Source organism: Podarcis melisellensis, assembly GCF_964234715.1.
Source record: "Podarcis melisellensis genome assembly, chromosome: 2".
NCBI classification, from domain to species: Eukaryota; Metazoa; Chordata; class Lepidosauria; order Squamata; family Lacertidae; genus Podarcis; species Podarcis melisellensis.
The window spans coordinates 112,269,213-112,288,490 of record NC_138529.1 but is presented as its reverse complement, the minus strand read 5'-3'; the positions used below and the strand labels follow the sequence as shown (position 1 = coordinate 112,288,490).

The following is a 19,278-nucleotide window of genomic DNA, read 5'->3' as shown; positions in this document are numbered from 1 at the left end:
ATGCCAGGGGCCGAAATGCCAGGGGGCATCGGCCAGAGGTGGGTGGAAGGGGGGATTTGCTGCGGCTGCTGCTGCTGCAAGGGTGCGTGGCGGCTGTCCAAGAAAGGTGGGGACTTGGCTGTTTCAAACTCTGCTTCCACCCACAGCCGAGCTGGGAACGGACGGCTGGATGCAGGAGCTCTCAGGTTGGGACCTCGAGGGCAGCAGGAGAGAGGCGCCAAGGCTGAGAGGAGACGGAACAGGTAGTGTGCAAGGGTATTTGTGTGAGGTTGGTGGTGGGGACATTTTGCAGCATGCGCTAAGAGAACGTGTGTGTGTCCGTCCTGAGGGATAGCTCATCTGGTAGAGCATGAGACCCAGTGGCGTAGCGTGGGTTGTCAGCACCCGGGGCAAGGCAAGTAATTTGTGCCCCCTAAACCGTGGATTTGCGCCCCCTAACCCTAACCCCCAGATGTTGCGCCCGGTGCGGCCGGCCCCCGCTGCACCCCCCACGCTACGCCACTGATGAGACTCAAGGTTGTGGGTTCGAGTCCCACGCTGGGCGAAAAATTCCTGCTTTGCAGCAGTTGGACTAGATGGCACACCCACCCACAAACACACCCACACCCACACACACGGTTGTCCCTTCCAACTCCATAGATCTGTGATTCTGCATGTAAAGTTTGCTGAATTCTCTGCAGTGCAAGATACTGAGGATGGCTCAGGGCCGTCTTTGCCAAACTGGTGCCCCCCAGATGTGTTTCAGACTACATATCCCATCAGCCCTTGCTGGCACCTCTGGAGGTCATCAGGTCTAGTCGGCAAGGGCTGATGAAGAGGAACGTTGCTATACTGGCTCCTTTGCTGTTTTGGCACAGAGCGGGTTGAAGGTTTGTTTTATCGTTTTATAATGTATAGAAAACAGAGAGAAGAATTACGACAACTGGCGGAAGTTAAAAGATGAAAAGCAGAACTATAAAACGGGCATGCAGAATGCACAGAGTTGCACAGGGGTTAAAATAACAAGTCTAAAGTAAAGGCTATAAACGTTATCAGAGCACCCAGGATAGTTGCAGATTTGCCAGCCTTGTGATGATGATTGCACTCTGTTGCGTATGTCATAGAAGAATGCCAAACTGTGTAAAAATGGTCTGGAGGTTCCAGTCCTTGTAGAAATACAGTGGTACCTCGCAAGACGAATGCCTCGCTAGACGAAAAACGCGCAAGACGAAAGGGTTTTTCGTTTATTGAGTTGCTTCGCAAGACGATTTTCCCTATGGGCTTGCTTCGCAAGACGAAAACGTCTTGCGATTTTGTTTCCTTTTTCTTAAAGCCGTTAATACCCAGGGAATCCGCGCTCCGCAAAACGAAAAAATCGCAAGACGAAGCAACTCGCGGAACGAATTAATTTCGTCTTGCGAGGCACCACTGTATTGAATTAATCATTATAGCTATATTCTAGAATGAGCGGTACCAAGCAGCCAGGGGAAGATTTGGGACTGTTTTCCATTGAGTTGCAGTTACCATTTGTGCCGCCAAGATCATATATAATACCAATTCATAGACTCATAGGATTGTGGCGTCAGAAGGGACTCTGAGGGTCATCTAGCCCAACCCTCTGCAATGCAGGAATCTTTTGCCCAACGTGGGACTCGAACCCACAACCCCGAGCTTCAGGGTCTCATGCTCTATTGATTGAACTAATATATATCTATTTTAACAGTATCTTGACACATGGAAATAGAGGGCGAAAACCTGTTCTTGGCATGGAGAGAAGTGGGGCAGGGGGAGCTTTCGCTGCTGCAATTTCTGCATGTTAAGGTGTTCAGCAAAGGAAAGGGGACCAAAGGGAGGCAGTAAAAAGAGGAGAAGCCTCCTTGCAATGGACAAGACAAAAATCTGTACAAATTTGCAATACAGTAGTACAGCACACCTTTGGAAATCACACAAAGCCCTACCAGGAAAGATAAATTTTGTGACAAAAGGTCCATCTCTGAAAGATTTTTTTAAAAAAATTACATCCCTTTCTCTCTTTTATTGAAGAAAAGGGTATTTTAATGCCATCATCATCATTACAGAGGCGTCTGTGGAGGGGATATATTGATTGAAAATGCCTGGCCAACCAGATTGGAAGCTGGGTTCCTACTGAGTATATCTGGCGAGCCGTAGTGACAGTGATGTGGGATTGACGATTGGAGTGATCATTCTGTGATATTACGGCAGCAGACAAAGCTGTATTGTAACTTTTGAATACATGTATAATATTAATTTAAAAATTACATCAGATAATAAAGCAAGGAAAACCGCTCCTTCTCGTTCTGTTCTGGATCAAGGCAAGAGGCTCTTTAGAGATGCTAATTTTCAGCTGGGATTCCATCACCTACTGGCAAACTCAGGGTGCAGGATTAAGGCCAGTTTGGGAGCTCTTGCAGGACAAACCCACTTCCCCCCAAAAACCAGGCGTTTTGTGATAAGGAAAGTGTGGACGTTTGCTTCGATCTAACCTTGCCCAGCCTCCCCTGCAAACCAACCAGACTGATGGCTCAGTTTGTTGGAACGAGGTGCTGATCCTGCCAAAGTCACAGGTTCAGTCCCCGTACTGGACAGCTGCATTTTCCTGCACTGTAGGGGGTTGGACTGCATGACCCCTAGGTTCCCTTCCAAGTCTACAATTCTGTGTCAATCTGAAGGCAAAGGTGCTGCCCTTTCCTTAAATCCTTCTCTTCTCTTCCACAGGTCCTGGGATTTGAACCCGCTCCCTGCCCGCTGTGCTATGGGGAGGCCGGGTGTTGCTGCCACAGCCTTCCTCTGCGGGGGGCTCCTCGCTGCCTTCCTCCTGAGGGAAGCGCTTGGACAGAGCAAGAAGCCTGAGACGTAAGGAGAGAGCGGTGGGGTGGGTAACGCAGGCAAGGAATGTGAGGCTGCCCCCTGGATCCGGGCCAGAAAGCTGCAGCAGGAATGGGGATGGCGGGACGGACTTCTGCAACCACTTCCCACCCTCAGGGAGGGAGCCAGTATGGTGTAGTGGTTAAGAGCGGTGGACTCGTAATCTGGTGAACCGGGTTCGATTCCCTGCTCCTCCACTTGCAGCTGCTGGGTGACCTTGCGCCATAGCTATCAACCGTCCCTTATTTGGCAGGAAACTCCCTTATCCCAGCGCCGTCTCCCGCTGCTGTCCCTTATTGATGATGTTCCTTAAATTTCCCAGGGTTTCATGCTCGCCCGGCTCGGGAGGGAAGCAGTGGCTCGGGGTCCTCCGCCGCGAGAGAGAGCGCGCGCTGGCGCCGCCGTCCTGGCGCGAGTTGTTCCATCGGCCCTTCCCCGCCTGAGGGGGGGAGGGAGAGAGACTCTCACCCACGCCACCCGCGAGCCCAGAGGTGGCAGCAGTGGTGGCAGCTGAGGAGGCGGCCTGAGGGAGGAGGAAAAGGAGGGGATGGGATGGGGAGGGATGCAGAAGGGCGGCGCTTCAGCGGCAGCGGCGGCGCTACAACCGCCTCATGCCGGATTGACAGCATCTGTCAATCCTACCAATATATGCAACTTTACAACAGCAAAATCCCTTATTTTGGCTGCTGATCCCTTATTTTAGAGGCTGATGGTCCTTTATTTTCAAATCTGTAAGTTGACAGCTATGCCTTTGGCTGGTCACACTTCTCTGAAGTCTCTCAACCCCACTTACCTCACAGTGTTTGTTGTGGGGGAGGAAGGGAAAGGAGAATGTTAGCCGCTGTGAGCAGTGGCGTAGCGTGGGTTGTCAGCACCCGGGGCAAGGCAAGTAATTTGTGCCCCCTAACCCGTGGATTTTAGTAGGGGCAGAGAGCTGCGAGCGCGCCCCCCCCCAGATGTTGCGGCCGGGCCCCCCCTGCACCCCCCACGCTACGCCACTGGCTTTGAGACTCCTTCGGGTAGTGATAAAGCGGGATATCAAATCCAAACTCTTATTCTCTTCTTCTTCCTCTATAGAGCAAGATTCAAAGTTCTTGTCCTATTGTAGTAAGAACTTTTGGCCCAAGGACACCTTTCCTAGTATGTCCTAAGCTGGGATAGCTCAGTTGGTAGAGCATGAGACTCTCTTAGTCTCAGGGTCGTGGGTTCACGCATTGGGCAAAAAGATTGCTGCATTTCGGATGGTTGAACTAGATGTCCTTCATGGTCCCTTTCAACTCTACAATTCTATGATTCCAATCACTGAGATCATCGGGGGGGGGGCACTGTGAGAAGCTCCCGATGAACCAGAAACACGAGTCTTTGGGCATAGTGGGCCCAAATCTGTGGAACTCCTTGCCACAAGAAATCAGGCAGGTGCCATCAAGATGAAAACGGTTTTCTGCTCAGGACACCTTCGCAGTTTAAAGCTGTTCTGATGTCACACACATACACAATGCTTTCATTTGTGTCTTAAGTTTTCCATATGATATTCTTTGCCTATGTTTAAGTTGCTTTGACAAATAACTTGGGAACTGGATATAAGTTCCTTAAATAAAGAGAAACACGTAACTGTGAAATAAATAAGAATGAAAGAGCAGAGGCAGGCTGAACACAGCAGAATTTGGCAGCCAAGTTGCTCACCGGATCAAGACGGTTTGAGCATATTACACTGATCCTGGTCCGACTGCACTGGCTACCAGTTAGTTTCCGGACCCAATTCAAAGGGCTAGTTTTGATCTCTAAAGCCTTAAATGGCTCAGGACCGTGATACCTCAAGGACTGCCTCTTTCCATATGAAGCTACCCGGACCCAGAGATCATCTTCCGAGGCCCTCCTTCGTGTGCCTCCTACTTGAGAGGTCCGGAGGGTGGCAACACAAGAACGGGGCCTTCTCTGCAGTGGCTCCCCATCTGTGGAATGCTCTTCCCAGGGAAGTTCACCTGGCACCTTTAGGTGCCAGGCAAAAATGTTCCTTTTTAACCAGGCCTTTGGTTGATTTGATTGACATCCCATGCCCTTTTAAAATGTGTTTTATTTTGGGGTGGGGGTGTTATTGGGTTGTTGTTTTCTTTTTGATTATGTATTTTGTGGTTTTATATTTTGATTTTATTCTGTGAACTGCCCTGAGACCTCCAGGTATAGGGCGGTATATAAATTCAATTAATAATAATAGGCTAGGTGATTGGTGCGTGAGAGTACACACACACACATATGATCACACTTCCTTCTCTTCGAGAACCTGAAACATTGGGATCAAGCAGCTAGGCAGGAAACAGAAGAGCAGAAAAAGGAAGTTCCTTCACATCAAATAGCCCTGAGCTTTGCTGATAGCCACAAGGCATCGCAATCTGGAACCATTGACAACAGTCCCAGAATCATGGAATTGTAAGAAGGGACCATGGAGTCATCTAGTCCAACCCCCTGCAATGCAGGGATATTTTTGCCCGACGTGGGGCTAGGGCAGGCATAAGCAACCTTCGGCCCTCCAGGTTTTTTGGGACTACAATTCCCATCATCCCTGACCACTGGTCCTGTTAGCTAGGGATCATGGGAGTTGTAGGTCAAAACATCTGGAGGGCCGAAGCTTGCCTATACCTGCGCTAGGGGGTGAGAGAATCCACCGCCACGTTTTCTTGGAGATCCCACTGATTAAGTAAATAAATCTCTTCTTCTTCTCCTTTGGTGATCACTCATAGCTGAGGAGATTGTCTTCCATAAACACGGTTTTAACAATGAGTCCGTAAGTGACTGTGGAGGCCAATTCTGGACCCACACGTCCTTCCACAATGGGGACATTGGTTTTTGGGCAGGAGTTGATCACGGTGTGGATTTGCCAAGCGTGCCTTCCTCCTAGCACGTTTCTCCCTTGAGTCCTGAGTTCGAGTGTCTCCAAAGCCCATGACACCTTTGGTAAAGGCTGTTCAGTAGTAGTTTTTATATATATACAGTGGTACCTCGGGTTACATATGCTTCAGGTTACATACTTTTCAGGTTATAGACTCCACTAACCCAGAAATAGTACTTTGGGTTAAGAACTTTGCTTCAGGATGAGAACAGAAATCTTGCTCCGGCAGCGCAGCAGCAGCAAGAGGCCCCATTAGCTAAAATGGTGCTTCAAGTTAAGAACAGTTTCAGGTTAAGAACAGACCTCCAGAACGAATTAAGTACGTAACCAGAGGTACCACTGTATAGCAGGCAAGGTAGCATTTGTCCTCTTTATGTTATTGCAGAATGAGTGCTTTTAGGCAAGTGAAACGGACTCCTTTGGAAAGTGTTTGACTCTTCTTCCTTGGAGATTTTAAAGCAGAGGCTGGATGGCCATCTCTCAGGAATAATTCAGTTCTGATTCCTGCATTGCAGGAGGTTGAGCTAGATGACTCCTGGGGGTCCCTTCCAGTTCCACAGTTGCACAATTCTAAGGTTTATTAATTTCAATAGGTCTACTCTGAGCAGGACTTAGTTGAATAGAACCCAATGTTTAAAATGCTTTTCTGGTCCTCATCTTTGGCACGCGGAAAATCCCGATTCAGTCTTGGGCTTTCCAAAGAATCTCGGGTCTGATGAAAGCCATTGGCACAGGGCAACAGAGCTTGGCACTGAGACAGAACTGTATCGTACAAAAGGCTCTTTTGTCTCAATCCAGCAAAAGACAACATCTCATCTCTTTAAAACAAAGCAAATAATTAAGAAGCGAAGACTGTCCTGGGACCTTCACTTTCCCCCGCCCCTTTCCTCATGGAAAGATAAAATAAAAATGTGCTGCAAATTGTTTTTTTAAGAGCTGTGGGCTATACAAAGAGGATAAATTATGTCAATCAAAGCAAACGCATGCACACAATTTGTCTGGAGACGGATTCTGGTCCCCACCCCGACTCTCCCAGGCAGCTTGAAAAAGATGAAAAATTGGGATGGATCCAAAAGCAATTCTACTTTTCCAAGTGGCAAATAACTTATGCAGGTTGCTGTATCGTTTTAACAACCTGCTTGGCCAGAGGACACAACAGAATGACAGAAATATATGCATATGCTACAGAATGCAAACTCTTTCGCAGATGACATGCAACTCTCTTAAAAACATTGTCTCTGCTCAGCTAAGCAGCCAACGATGGCACCTTGCACAGAGATCAATTTAACTTTCAATTCAGCTCGGTCCCTCTAAAGTAGAAGGGTACTGGGAGATATTTTTAGCAGAGCAGCAGCACTGGGAGATAGTGGCTCCTTAATCCTTCCCCCACCTGCCATTTCTCCACTCCAAATCATCTGCCCTTTTTCTCCATGGGTTTCAGAAAGCACAATTTCACCCAGCTCCCAGATATAGCTGGCAGGGAGCGGAAGCCGTATGGGGGTGGGCCACAATTTCAGAATGAAAAACTGGTACGTGGGCATTCAAAGAGTTAAGCACCTCTCCACAATCCAGCAATGAATATCTCGTGGTCATGGCCAATGACGTTTTCAAAAAGCTGGATCCGGAGTGGCTTTTGAACGTAATCATAGAAATATAGAGTTGAAAGGGACCTTGAGGGTCATCTAGTCCAACCCTCTGCAATGCAGGAAAATGCAGCTGTCCTTAAATGGCCTCAGACCAGTATACCTGAAGGAGCGTCTCCACCCCCATCGTTCAGCCCGGACACTGAGATCTAGCTCCGAGAGCCTTCTGGTGGTTCCCTGCGAGAAGCTAAGTTACAGGAAACCAGGCAGAGGGCCTTCTCGGTAGTGGCACCCGCCCTGTGGAACGCCCTCCCATCAGATGCCAAGGAAATAAACAACAGTATCTGACTTTTAGAAGACATCGGAAGGCAGCCCTATTTAGGGAAGTTTTTAATGTTTGATGTTTCTGTTGTGGCATGGGGTTTGTGATTTCAGCTCTCTTGACATAATATGCTGGAGACAGTTCTCTAGTAACACTTCTTTATTAAAGCAAACAAGACTGGGCCCTGAGGAGGGGAGAGCTACATTTATAGGGACAGGGAACTAGCTAGAAGGATACATTTTGGAGGGAACAATATCAGGCAATCACAGTCCTGCCTTTTGGAGGAAACCAATAAGACAGAGGATCCAAATACAGCAGCTTAAATGAACCAATAGTAGCTGTACCCTCTGGAACCAAAAGGCAGTTACTTTACCCTAATGCAAATACAGACAATAATAATACAGATATAAAATCCTTTGACTCAATACACAACAGTTTCATTGTGCTTTTAATATTCGGTTGGGAGCTGCTCAGAGTGGCTGAGGAAACCCAGCCAGATGGATGAGGTATATTATAATTATAATTATAAGGATCAAACCTGCAACCTTGGCATTATCAGGGCCATGTGCTAACCAACTGATGCCCATGAGTAGTTTTAATTGGACGGCTGGGGGAGTATGGATGGGTTTGGGCAGAGAATTTAGCAATCTGTGTGGCACCCTGGTTTTAAACCGGAAGCCGCATTATGCAGTCAGGCCCTTAGTCCATCTATCTCAGTATTGTAGACACTGACTGGCAGTGCCACTCCAGTGATTCAGGCATGGAAAGCAGATATTTCAACCACTGTGCTAAGACCTTTATTTTCAATGTGTTAGCAATCCCGTGTGCTTTAAGCCACCACAGGGCTCTGATATTCTAGAGGCTGAAAGGAATCACCAAAACCCTCTGAGTTGTTTACCCTCTCTGACCCACAGCCGAGTGTGTGCACGGCGCACGTTGAGGATCCCCTTGTTCTACAACGAGACCTACGCCAAGCCTGCGCACCAGCCGTATTTGACGCTGTGTGCTGGACCCCGAGTCTGCAGCACCTACAGGTACGCAAAGTCCATGGAGATTCCAGGGGTGAGGAGAACGTTTTACTGAACGGTGCATTTCATACCCCTCAACTGTCCCGTTTTGAAGTGGGACATCCCAGAATCACAGAAGCCAATCCCGGCTTCTGTTTGGATCCTGGAATGTCCTATTTTTTGGCCGGGCGCTCTGGGGCAACCCTGCTGATTTGCATCAGAATGAAAGATGCTCGGGTTTTTTTGTCTCATGAGAGTGTCTTTCGGTCTTGTACTCCCACATGCGCGAGAGTTCAGGACCAAAAAAGGAGTGTCCTGATTTTGATGCCACAAATGTTGGAGAGTATGGTTTCTGCTGGTATTTGTTTTTTTAAACTGCTATCTGTTTTAACTTGCTGAGGGTCTTTTCTATGGTGGCTCCCTACTTGTGGAATGCTCTCCCTGGTGAGGTCTGCCTGGAGCCATCTCGACCCCAGATGAAAACTCCACCTAGGCATTGGACAGATTGTCATGATTTTCTGTTCATTGATTATGTCAGCGATAGCCAACATGGCTCCCTCCTGATGTTGCGGACTCCACCTCCCTTCACCCTTGCTCATGCTGGCTGAGGCTCATGGGAGTTGTAGTCCAAAACATTGGCTTCCCCTAGATTGTACGCCTTTTCTGCTGCTTTGTTAGATCTGTTTCATGAGTGTTGCCTTTTAAAGTAATTTCATCATGCTTATTTTAAGAAAGAAATGTCGTGCTTTATGCTCTTAAAATTCCATGAGTCACGTGGAGACTTCTTATATGGCAAGTGGCTAGTGATTTGAACTCATGACTGTTGTCATGCCTGTTGTAATTTTGATCTTTTCCCCCCCAAATTTTTTTATTCATTTTATAACACAAATAAACAACACACACAAAAAAACACACACACACAATACAAACAAATTCCTGTCCTATCCTTATTTTTTCTAAACATTGTTAGGTGAGCTTCCCCAAGTCCCCCCATCTGATTTTCATTTTACCTCATCTTTAGCAGTTTACATATATCAGAATTTTTAACCATTTTTTTATCACACTTACTTTTACCCTAAAAATCTTCACATTTTATCCCTTACATGTAATACTATTTTAAAATACACTATCTTCTACTTCTAACCCTACAGCCTAGATTTTGATATTTTAGGCTGCATTGTATGGTTATCTGCTTTGTATATGGTCGTAAAAAGGTGAGATATAAACAAACTCTTTTCCTCACCAGTGGTCCTTACCAGCTATTAGCCACAATAATAATAATAATTTGCAATTGCTGAAGACAAACAATAAAGGATGCTGATTCCCCTTTCCCCCGGTGTGCAGTGATCATAGAGTTCTGGTCCTTTACTGTGTGTAGCAAGTCTGTTGCTGTGATACCCTAATAAGAGGAGAGACTTTCTGGTCAGACGTCTCTCCTGCTTCAGATAATGGTGGCATTGTCTCATCTTAAACACTCTATGGTGTCAGAAATGGAAATCATCATTTACCCAGCTTGGTGAGAAGGAGAAGTAGCCAAGGACACTTGGGTTTCCCCTCTTCCCTAGGACTACCTATCGCGTGGCCACACGGCAGGTGCGGAAAGACATTCTGCAGACCCACATCGTCTGCTGCCAAGGCTGGAAGAAACGCCACGTTGGGGACACCAAGTGCGAGGAAGGTGAGTCCTCGAACCGTGGCTTGTGCCGCAGAAATGTGATGGAAGCCACAGAGTCTGGCACCACTCAGTTATCCACACATCCCTAAGATAGTTGGTTATCTCCTTGGCATCTGATGGGAGGGCGTTCCACAGGGCGGGAGCCACCACCGAGAAGGCCCTCTGCCTGCTTCCCTGTAACCTCACTAGAAGGCCCTCAGCGCTGGACCTCAGTGTCCGGGCTCCTTCAGCCTTGCTCTCTCCTTTCTCCTGCCAGCCATCTGCCACAAGCCCTGTCAGAACGGAGGCACCTGTGCCCAGCCAAACCAGTGCCAGTGCCAACCAGGCTGGGGCGGGCGCTACTGCCACATCGGTGAGTAGAGAACCTGGGAGCGACGAGAGGCGAGGGTTAGCACTGGGCGGCTGGTGGGGGACGTTGGTCACGGCTAGCCTGGCATTAAAGGCACCATCGCATCCTTTCCGCCCGAACCATTAGGAAGGCGCCTCAGGTGGCAATTGCTGGGAGGTCCGGGGTGGTGCCCTCTATCTTAGCCTGGTGCCCTTTATTGCAACAGAAGGCACCACCAGGGGGGCTGGACTAGATGGGTCCCTTCCAACTCTACAGCTCTAAGGTTCAGATTTCCTGTGGGTTGGCAGATACTTGGCTTAAAGGCCTTACTCACCAGGACTAGAAACTTGGGGTCTCTGAGTTTTCTGCAGGTTGGCAGATTCTTTATTCGAGGTCCTGAGAGGAAGATACAGCAAGGGCTCTCCCTCCCGTCAGACACGTAGGCGCCTAACCCCGCTGCCGTCTTTCCTTAGACGTGGACGAGTGCCACGCACCCGTCTCTCTCTGCGACCAACGCTGCCTCAACACCGCAGGGAGCTACGAGTGCCAGTGCCACCCTGGCTATGCCCTGGAACCAGACGGCAAGAGCTGCCGCTTGCTGCCCACTGCCCAGGCCGCCCCTCTGCACGCCAGCAAAGGTAGGTCCTCACAAGGACTGGGAGAAAGCTCTATGGAAGGGAGAGGAGGACGCTTTGCAGGCCGAGGGCTGCATTGCCTTCTGGATAACATTCCAGAGGCCACATGTCAGCAGGGGCAAAAGTGGGCGGAGCAATGGCTCTGAATTTTGCCTATGCACCCTAAACCAGTTTCTATTTGTATTTATGGTTTGCTTGTGTGTTGCATCTTTTCCCTGAGCTCAAGATGGCTACGTGGCTCTCCCCTGCTTCATTCTCTCCCTACAACCACCCTGTGAGGTGGTTCAGGCTGAGGGGTAGTGACTGGACCAGTGAGCTTCATGGCTGAGTGAGGATTCGAACTCTGATCTCCCAGGTCCTAGTCTGACACTCTAACCGCTATGCCACGCTGCCTGTGTCTCTCTCACACACAAACCCCTCTGCCCTTTATCCGGTCAAGCAAGATACCTCAGCAGAATTTGAGGACACGTCCCAGCTGTGCCAAAACACTCCTGGAAGGTGCGAAGCTGGGCTGGCGAGGGGCGTGGCCTGTGGAATGGGGTGGGGCTTGTTGAAAGGGGGTGTGGCCTGCAGAAATTCTCAAGGGCCAGATAGACCTGGCAAGCAGGCAGGTGGGGGCCGGCAGAGGGCAGAGTGAAGAGTGAAGTTGATGGGGCAGGGCCCCATATGCTTTATGTCCCTGGCCACATCATTAAAGGTAAAGGTAAAGGGACCCCTGACCATTAGGTCCAGTCGTGACCGACTCTGGGGTTGCGGTGCTCATCTCGCTTTACTGGCCGAGGGAGCCGGCGTACAGCTTCCGGGTCTTGTGGCCAGCATGACTAAGCCGCTTTGGGCGAACCAGAGCAGCGCACAGAAACTCCATTTACCTTCCCGCCCGAGTGGTACCTATTTATCTACTTGCACTTTGATGTGCTTTCCAACTGCTAGGTTGGCAGGAGCAGGGACCGAGCAATGGGAGCTCACCCCGTCACGGGGATTCGAATCGCCGATCTTCTGATCACCAAGTCCTAGGCTCTGTGGTTTAACCCACAGCACCACCCGCGTCCCATGGCCACATCCTTACCATCCACTTAAAGTAACGCTTATCTCACTTTCGCAGTCATGGCTTCCCTGCAAAGAATTCTGGGAACTATAGCTGGTGGAGAACGCTGGGAATTGTAGCTCCGTGGGGAGCGGGGATTTGAACAGCTCTCTGGTTCCCATAAATCTTTGGGAGAGAAAGCTACGGCTGTTTAACAAAGCGATACAGTGGAACCTTGGTTGTCGAACGTAATCCGTTCCAGAAGAACTTCCGAAATGTTTGACATCTGGGGTGCAAAGGGCTGTCTGCAAATTCAGCTGAGAAAATTAAAAAACACACAGTGGGAGCCGTTCAACTTATGAGGTGCGTTCAAAAACAGAAGCATTTACTTCTGGGTTTTCGGCATTTGGGTTCCAAAACGTTCATCAACGGAGACATTCGAGAACCAAGGTTCCACCCACGTGTCGGTGTGGGTGAAGGCCAGTGTGCCCCACAACCGCCACCTCCTCCTGCCTCACGCAAGCACCTTGTTTCATCCCCTCATAGAAGGAAGCAGCCGGCTCTACCATTGGGCGGAGTGAGGTGGCTGCTTCAGGCGGCAGTTGATGTTGACAGGTGGCGTTGAAGGGCAGGGGTGTGCCTCAATTTGTGTCCACAGTGCCTTGAAGCCATTTTTAAGGGGTTTTTGGGTTCAATCCCTGTCATCTCCCTGGAGAGCTGGTGGAATTTCCTGCCTGAACTCCTGGGGAGAAGCTGCCAGTCCGTGTAGGCAGCACTGAACCGGGATGGACCAATGATCCGATTCAGTGCAAGGCAGCTTCATAAGTTCCTTAGGGCTGCTCAACAGGATTTTTTGGGGGTCGTAGGGCATCTTCTCCTTCGCTCCCTTTCCGTTTACTGGTTGCTGAGGTGGTGGAGAGCATGACACCTTCAATTGCGCCACTTCCTGGCTTCTTCTTACAAACAGATCTATTCTTCACGGGTCACAGCGGCAGCTGCCTCAGTCTGTGACCCCACACTGCCGAGTGCATTTCACAACTTCCCTGTAAAAAGCAGCTTTGAATCTGGCCACTGAGTTCAGTTCCAAGGACCTCTTTCTGCTTTGGTTTGCATGAAAAAGGAAACAAAACAAAAAGTGTATAGGCCCTGAGAGTCGCAGAACGCAGTCTTCAGTTCCTTTGTAAAGTACCCCAAACCAGCAGATATGTACACAGATTGGCTTAGAGTTGTATCCAATACTAGTCCTACTCAGAGTAGACTTATCTGAGGGAAGGGACCTGACTAAATTATGAGTGGGACCAGCATTGGCTGAGGGGCGGAGTCTGGACACTCGAGGGCGGTGCCTGTGGAAAAGGAGGCGGAGCCTGCCAGGGACCTATTAGTCGACGCCCCTAATTAAGTGTACAAAGAGCAGAATGCTGATTCGTTGTGTTCTGTACATGTGTTCAAATCTCGCCCTCCTTGGCCCTTCTGCCAGCGTGGCACAGTGGTTAGAGTGTTGCACTTTGGAGACCAGGGTTCGAATCCAATCACTGTGAGACCTTGGTCCTGTCACTGCCGCTCAGCCTAACCTATGGTTGCCATACGTTCGGAATATTCTGGACATTACCCGGAATACTGCAGTTGGCCAATTTTCCTGAAAAATAGCTAAAAAGCAATATATATATTTTTGTAATTATGCCAAAAAAGCTCAACATTATTGGGCAAAACGAAAACTTTTGAGAAGAAAAGAGAAGAGGAGAAACCATGTACAGTGGTACCTTGGGTTACATATGCTTCAGATTACATATGCTTCAGGTTACAGACTACGCTAACCCAGAAATTGTGCTTCAGGTTAAGAACTTTGCTTCAGGATGAGATTCCACCTTGAGCTCCTTGGAGAAAATGGTGGGAGATACAGTGGTACCTCAGGTTAAGTACTTAATTCGTTCCGGAGGTCCGTACTTAACCTGAAACTGTTCTTAACCTGAAGCACCACTTTAGCTAATGGGGCCTCCTGCTGCTGCCGTGCCGCCAGAGCACGATTTCTGTTCTCATCCTGAAGCAAAGTTCTTAACCTGAAGCACTATTTCTGGGTTAGCGGAGTCTGTAACCTGAAGCATATGTAACCTGAAGCGTATGTAACCTGAGGTACCACTGTAAATACAAAAAAGAAATGAAATCAATTTTGGACCCTCTCTGGGGCTCCACCACACACTGGTAGTTCCAGTCCTGCTCCTTCTCACGCTCTCTTCTCCCTTGTCCTCCTCTTCTCTTCCCCCCAGTGAAAATTTTAGGAGCTCAGGAGACGGTTCCCAATGAGATCCAAGAGCTTCAAGCCAAAGTGGAGCAGCTGGAAGAGGTGAGAGTCTTTGTAGGTCTCTGTTCCAGGCGGGTGACTGGCCACTGTGAGAACCGGATGTTGGGCTCTATGGGCCATTGGGCTCATCCAGCTGGGCTCTTTATTATGTTTCTGTTCTGGCCCCTTACTTTGAGTTTCAACCAACGGCTGACCCATAAGGGACAGTGGCCTTCGAAAGAAAAAAACAGTTTCCTCACCCCAATTTTAGGGGTCATTGGGCCACCCCTCCCTGGTTTTTGGCCACCGCACTCCTTACATGCCAGGGAGGGAGAGGCCCTCAAGTTTCCAACAGCTGGGTCTGTTTCAGATGGTTGCTGGATGAGGGGATAGCGGTCAGAATGATAACTTTTAAAGACCCAGGTGGGGGGAGCGAAAGGCCAAAGATTAGCAAATCAAAGAACTTAGCAGTAACAAGATTTCAGCGCGGCATTTCTCGGAGGTAGAAACAGAGACGGGGGTTTAGCCGGGGATACGTGCCATTTTCCCCCCCTTGCAACACGTGTGGGCATAAAGAATTTGGCAAAGCCAGCTCTGGATAAATAGCAGATGAAGAATCCATAGGGAGTGCCCTTGAAAATGGTTCTGTCCTGGCTATACCCTTGGGCAGCCAAGGTGCTATTTTGGAGGAGGAGGAGGAGAGCCGAATGATGCAGGGCATTCCTGCAACATCTCCCCCTCCCATGATGGGATATTATTATTATTATTATTATTATTATTATTATTATTATTATTATTATTAATTTCCCCCACCTTGCACCGTAAGGTGGAAAGGTGGACTGCAACAATTTAAAATACAGTATTATTAGCACTGTTGTTGTCGTCGTTTAGTCTTGTCCGACTCTTCGTGACCCCATGAACAAGAGCACACCAGCATTAGTATTATTAATTACATTTGTACGTCACCCTTGATCTACAGCAGGGGTAGGCAAACTAAGGCCCGAGGGCTGGATGTAGCCCAATCGCCTTCTCAATCCGGCCCGTGGACGGCCTGGGAATCAGCATGTTTTTACATGAGTAGAACGTGTCCTTTTATTTAAAATGCATCTCTGGGTTATTTGTGGGGCCTGCCTGTTGTTTTTACATGAGTAGAACGTGTCCTTTTATTTAAAATGCATCTCTGGGTTGTTTGTGGGGCATAGGAATTCGTTCATTCCCCCCCGCCAAAAAAAATATAGTCCGTCCCCCCTCATGGTCTGAGGGACAGTGGATGGGCCCACGGCTGGAAAAGGTTGCTGACCCCTGATCTGAAGACTCCAGGGTGGTTCACCACAGAAAAATACAAAATGAGAACATACACAAAGTTCTTAATAAAAGCAAAAACAAGCCAAATAAAGCCCTCCCACAAAGACATTTAAAGGGACTTAGAATGTTAAGTAGCCAAAGGCCTGGTTAAAGAGAACAGTTTTTGCCTGGCGCCTAAAGGTATGTAATGAAGGCACAAGGCAAGCCTCTCTGGCGCCTTATTAAGTGCAATACAAATTAACATATTTTTCACTCTATAGGGCGCACCTGACCATAGGGCGCACCTAGTTTTCAGAGGGGGAAATCAAGGGGGAAAATATGATTCCCCTCCCCCCAGCTCTGGGAGCAGCGGACAAGCTGCACGCAGCCTGTGCACTTCTCCCAGATCTTCTCCCTGCTATTGCGGGAGGTGGGGGAATTCCCCCATCTCACGCAAAAGCCCACAGGAGGGAGAAGGGACTGACTTGGCCAGTCAGTCCCTTCTCCCTCCTTGGGGAAAAGCCCCCAAGAGCGGCGCACCCTTTAGAGCGTGCGGCTCCTGCAGGCTCCTGCAGGCTTTTCGATGGAGCTTGTGGGGCTGGCGGTGGGGGGAAGCGCTGCCTCAAAACCAGGTCAGGGAGTAGCGGGCCTTCCCGCTGTCCCCCCCCCCCGAGCTGTGGGGCTGGCGATGGGGGGAAGCGCTGCTTTCCCCCACCGCCAGCCTCAAAGACCAGACTCTCTTGGCTTCAACGAAAGCAACGTGAAGCCTCCAGAGCTCAGGCTTCGGAGGCTTCGCGTTGCTATCGCTGAAGCCAGGGAGCCTGCATTTGCTCCATAGGACGCACACTCATTTCCCCTTAATTTTTGGAGGGGAAAAAGTGCGTCCTATAGAGCGAAAAATATGGTAGTTATGAGGAATGGGCTGCTGCCCCACCAACTTGGGTCTGCCGTCAGTCAGCCCCTACCTTTGCTGCTTGGCGGGTCCATTGAGTGGCCCTGCCTGACCGCTGCCTCCTCCTCCTTGCTCTCAGTGTTGCCCCATGCATAACAAAGCCAGAACACGTTAGCTGTCTCTGGCGCCACCTACTGGCTGGCTCCCCACCTTCTGCCCTATCAGTCCCAGTGGGCCCCTGCCACAACTGCCCTGAAGCCCTCCTCTCTTCATCCACCCCTGCAGCGCCTGGAACGTGCCATCGCCATCTTGCCACCTTCCCTGGAGCCCGCCCAGCTGAAGGAGCTCTGGAGTCGCCTGCTCTACCTGGACCAGGTGGAGTCGCTCAGCGATCAGCTGCTTTTCCTCGAAGAGAAACTGGGGGACTGTGAGTATCAGAAAGGCCACGCCGTCCTGACAGCCTTGGTGGCGAGAACACACCTCGTGACCCATGGGTACCTGAAGCAAAACAGGAAGGTGCCACCTAGCACCTGTGCCCTGCACCACCCAACCTCCCTTGCCCTCTCCGCTGAAGCCTCACATATGGGGTCACACAGCTGGGGCTTCCAGGATCTTGCGAGAGTTTGCTGGAAGCTGCCGCTTCCACTCACTTATCCAATGGTGGCAGAGACGCCCCCAGAATTTCGCCGCCTGAGGCACCTGCTGCAGTCTGCCTCATGGATGGGCCGGCACCATCCACGGGGGGCAAATGATTTCATGCAGGTGAGGGTGCGACCTGGGGCAAGGGCATGGCTAAGGAGAATCCCGAGGGCCAAGTTGACTGGTCTGGAGGGCCGTAGGTGCCCCCCCCTCACGAGACCTGAGGCAATAACAGGCTGGCTCAGGGGTGAGGAACGCTTTGCATTCTCCTCTGAGCAACTTTCCAAGGGCGGCATGAAACTCTCCAGAGTTTCAAGCAGCATATTTCTCCCAGCCTTACCTGTGGACGCCTTGGGCACTGGAACTGGAACCTTCTGCAAGGAAACCAGATTTTTGCATGCATCCCCCTGCTTCCTATTGGGCCAGGAAACATTGCTTTCAGGCGCTTTGGCTGCTACAGATCAATTCACCCCTCCATCCCGCGTCACCCCTGCAGATAATAGATTTTGCCTTGCTGGTGGGATGTGCAAGCCTCTCCGCGTAATATTGGGAGCTGCCTTATAGCAATTCAGGCCAGTCATCCACCTAGCTCAATACGGTCTACACTGGCTGGCAGCAGCTCTCCAGGGTTTCAGAATGAGCTCTCTCCCAGGTGCCATGGAAATTGGGACCTTCTATGTGCAGACAATGCTGAATGCCCTTCCCCATAACTCTTAATTAAATAGCTGCCAACTATTTCTACGAACTGCCTTCCCTCTAGTCAGCGGCGTAGCGTGGGTTATCAGCACCCGGGGCAAGGCAAGTAATTTGCGCCCCCTAACCCGGGGCAAGGCAAGTACAGTAATTTACTCTCCCAAGCAGCAGCAGCAGCGAGGCTTCTCTTTCCCCCGCGCTCTCCCGGAGCTGCCTCTTTTCTTTCCTTTTTTCCCTTTCTCCAAGGCTTTTCGCTTTCTCTCCTTAATTGATTCCCCCTCCACACCTCGGCGTTTCCTGGCTGCTCCCCCCCTTCCCCTCTCTCTCCTCCTCGCTCTGCTTGCCTTGCCCTGCCCTGCCTGAGGGCGCCCTGAGGAGACTCCGCTCTCCTTTTTGACCAGGCGAGGTGGAAAAAAGGGGGGAAAGTCTCTTCCCGCCCCACGCCAGACTCCCTGCTCAGCTCGGCTCACTACCCAGGTGGCCAGTGGAGAGAGAGCCGCAATTACCATAAAGCTCCTCTCCCTCCGCTTCGCCAAGCTGTCAAAGCCCAGCAGCAGCGGCAACGGCAGCAGCAGGCGCAGCCAGACCCCCGCCAGCCAGCCCGCCCGCCCGGCTTCCTCTCCTTTTTTTGCCCGGCAGAAGGCTTCACTCTCCCCCTTCCGCGACCTCCTAGCCAAGCCGAGCGAGCGCGGGCTCCCTAACCCGTGGATTTTAGTAGGGGCAGAGAGCTGCTAGTGCGAGTGCGCCCCCCGCCCATGTTGCGCCCGGTGCGGCCGGCACCCCTGGCACCCCCCACGCTACGCCACTGCCTCTAGTATCAGGTGGTTGGAGGTCTCTTGCACTTTTCAAACCTCATTTTTTTCTCCTTCTGGGTTCCTTGCTCCCAGGTGCCTGTCAAAACGGTAAAAATGGCTTTGGCTATGACATTGCCCGGTGATGGCTGCGCCCTGGACCCGATTGATGGGAAACCAGCCCCCCCCGCCCCCACCTCCTGCTCCTGACTCTGGGTTGGTGCCTACTGCTCTAGGAAACTTCAGTTTAACATCTCCCTGGACACACTCCACTCATTACTGTACTTAAAAGCAAAATACACACAGCCTCTAACGGATTAACTAATGGAAGCAAGCTTCTGAGTCGCACAGCATTCTTCTGGAAGAATTCGAAGA

At 50.3% G+C, this 19,278-nt stretch overlaps 1 protein-coding gene across 1 annotated transcript; it reads left to right on the top strand.

Moving 5' to 3' along the window:
• EGFL8 (EGF like domain multiple 8) lies at positions 1–19,150 on the top strand (the record flags this gene model as incomplete). The annotated part of the gene is made up of 9 exons (XM_081903047.1): positions 1–242; positions 2,716–2,853; positions 8,572–8,691; positions 10,230–10,342; positions 10,596–10,691; positions 11,141–11,305; positions 14,591–14,667; positions 17,066–17,207; positions 19,000–19,150. The coding sequence occupies 9 exons, from the start codon at positions 1–3 to the stop codon at positions 19,047–19,049; spliced, it is 1,143 nt and encodes a 380-aa protein (XP_081759173.1). The 3' UTR covers positions 19,050–19,150.
• Positions 19,151–19,278: the final 128 nt, after the last annotated feature.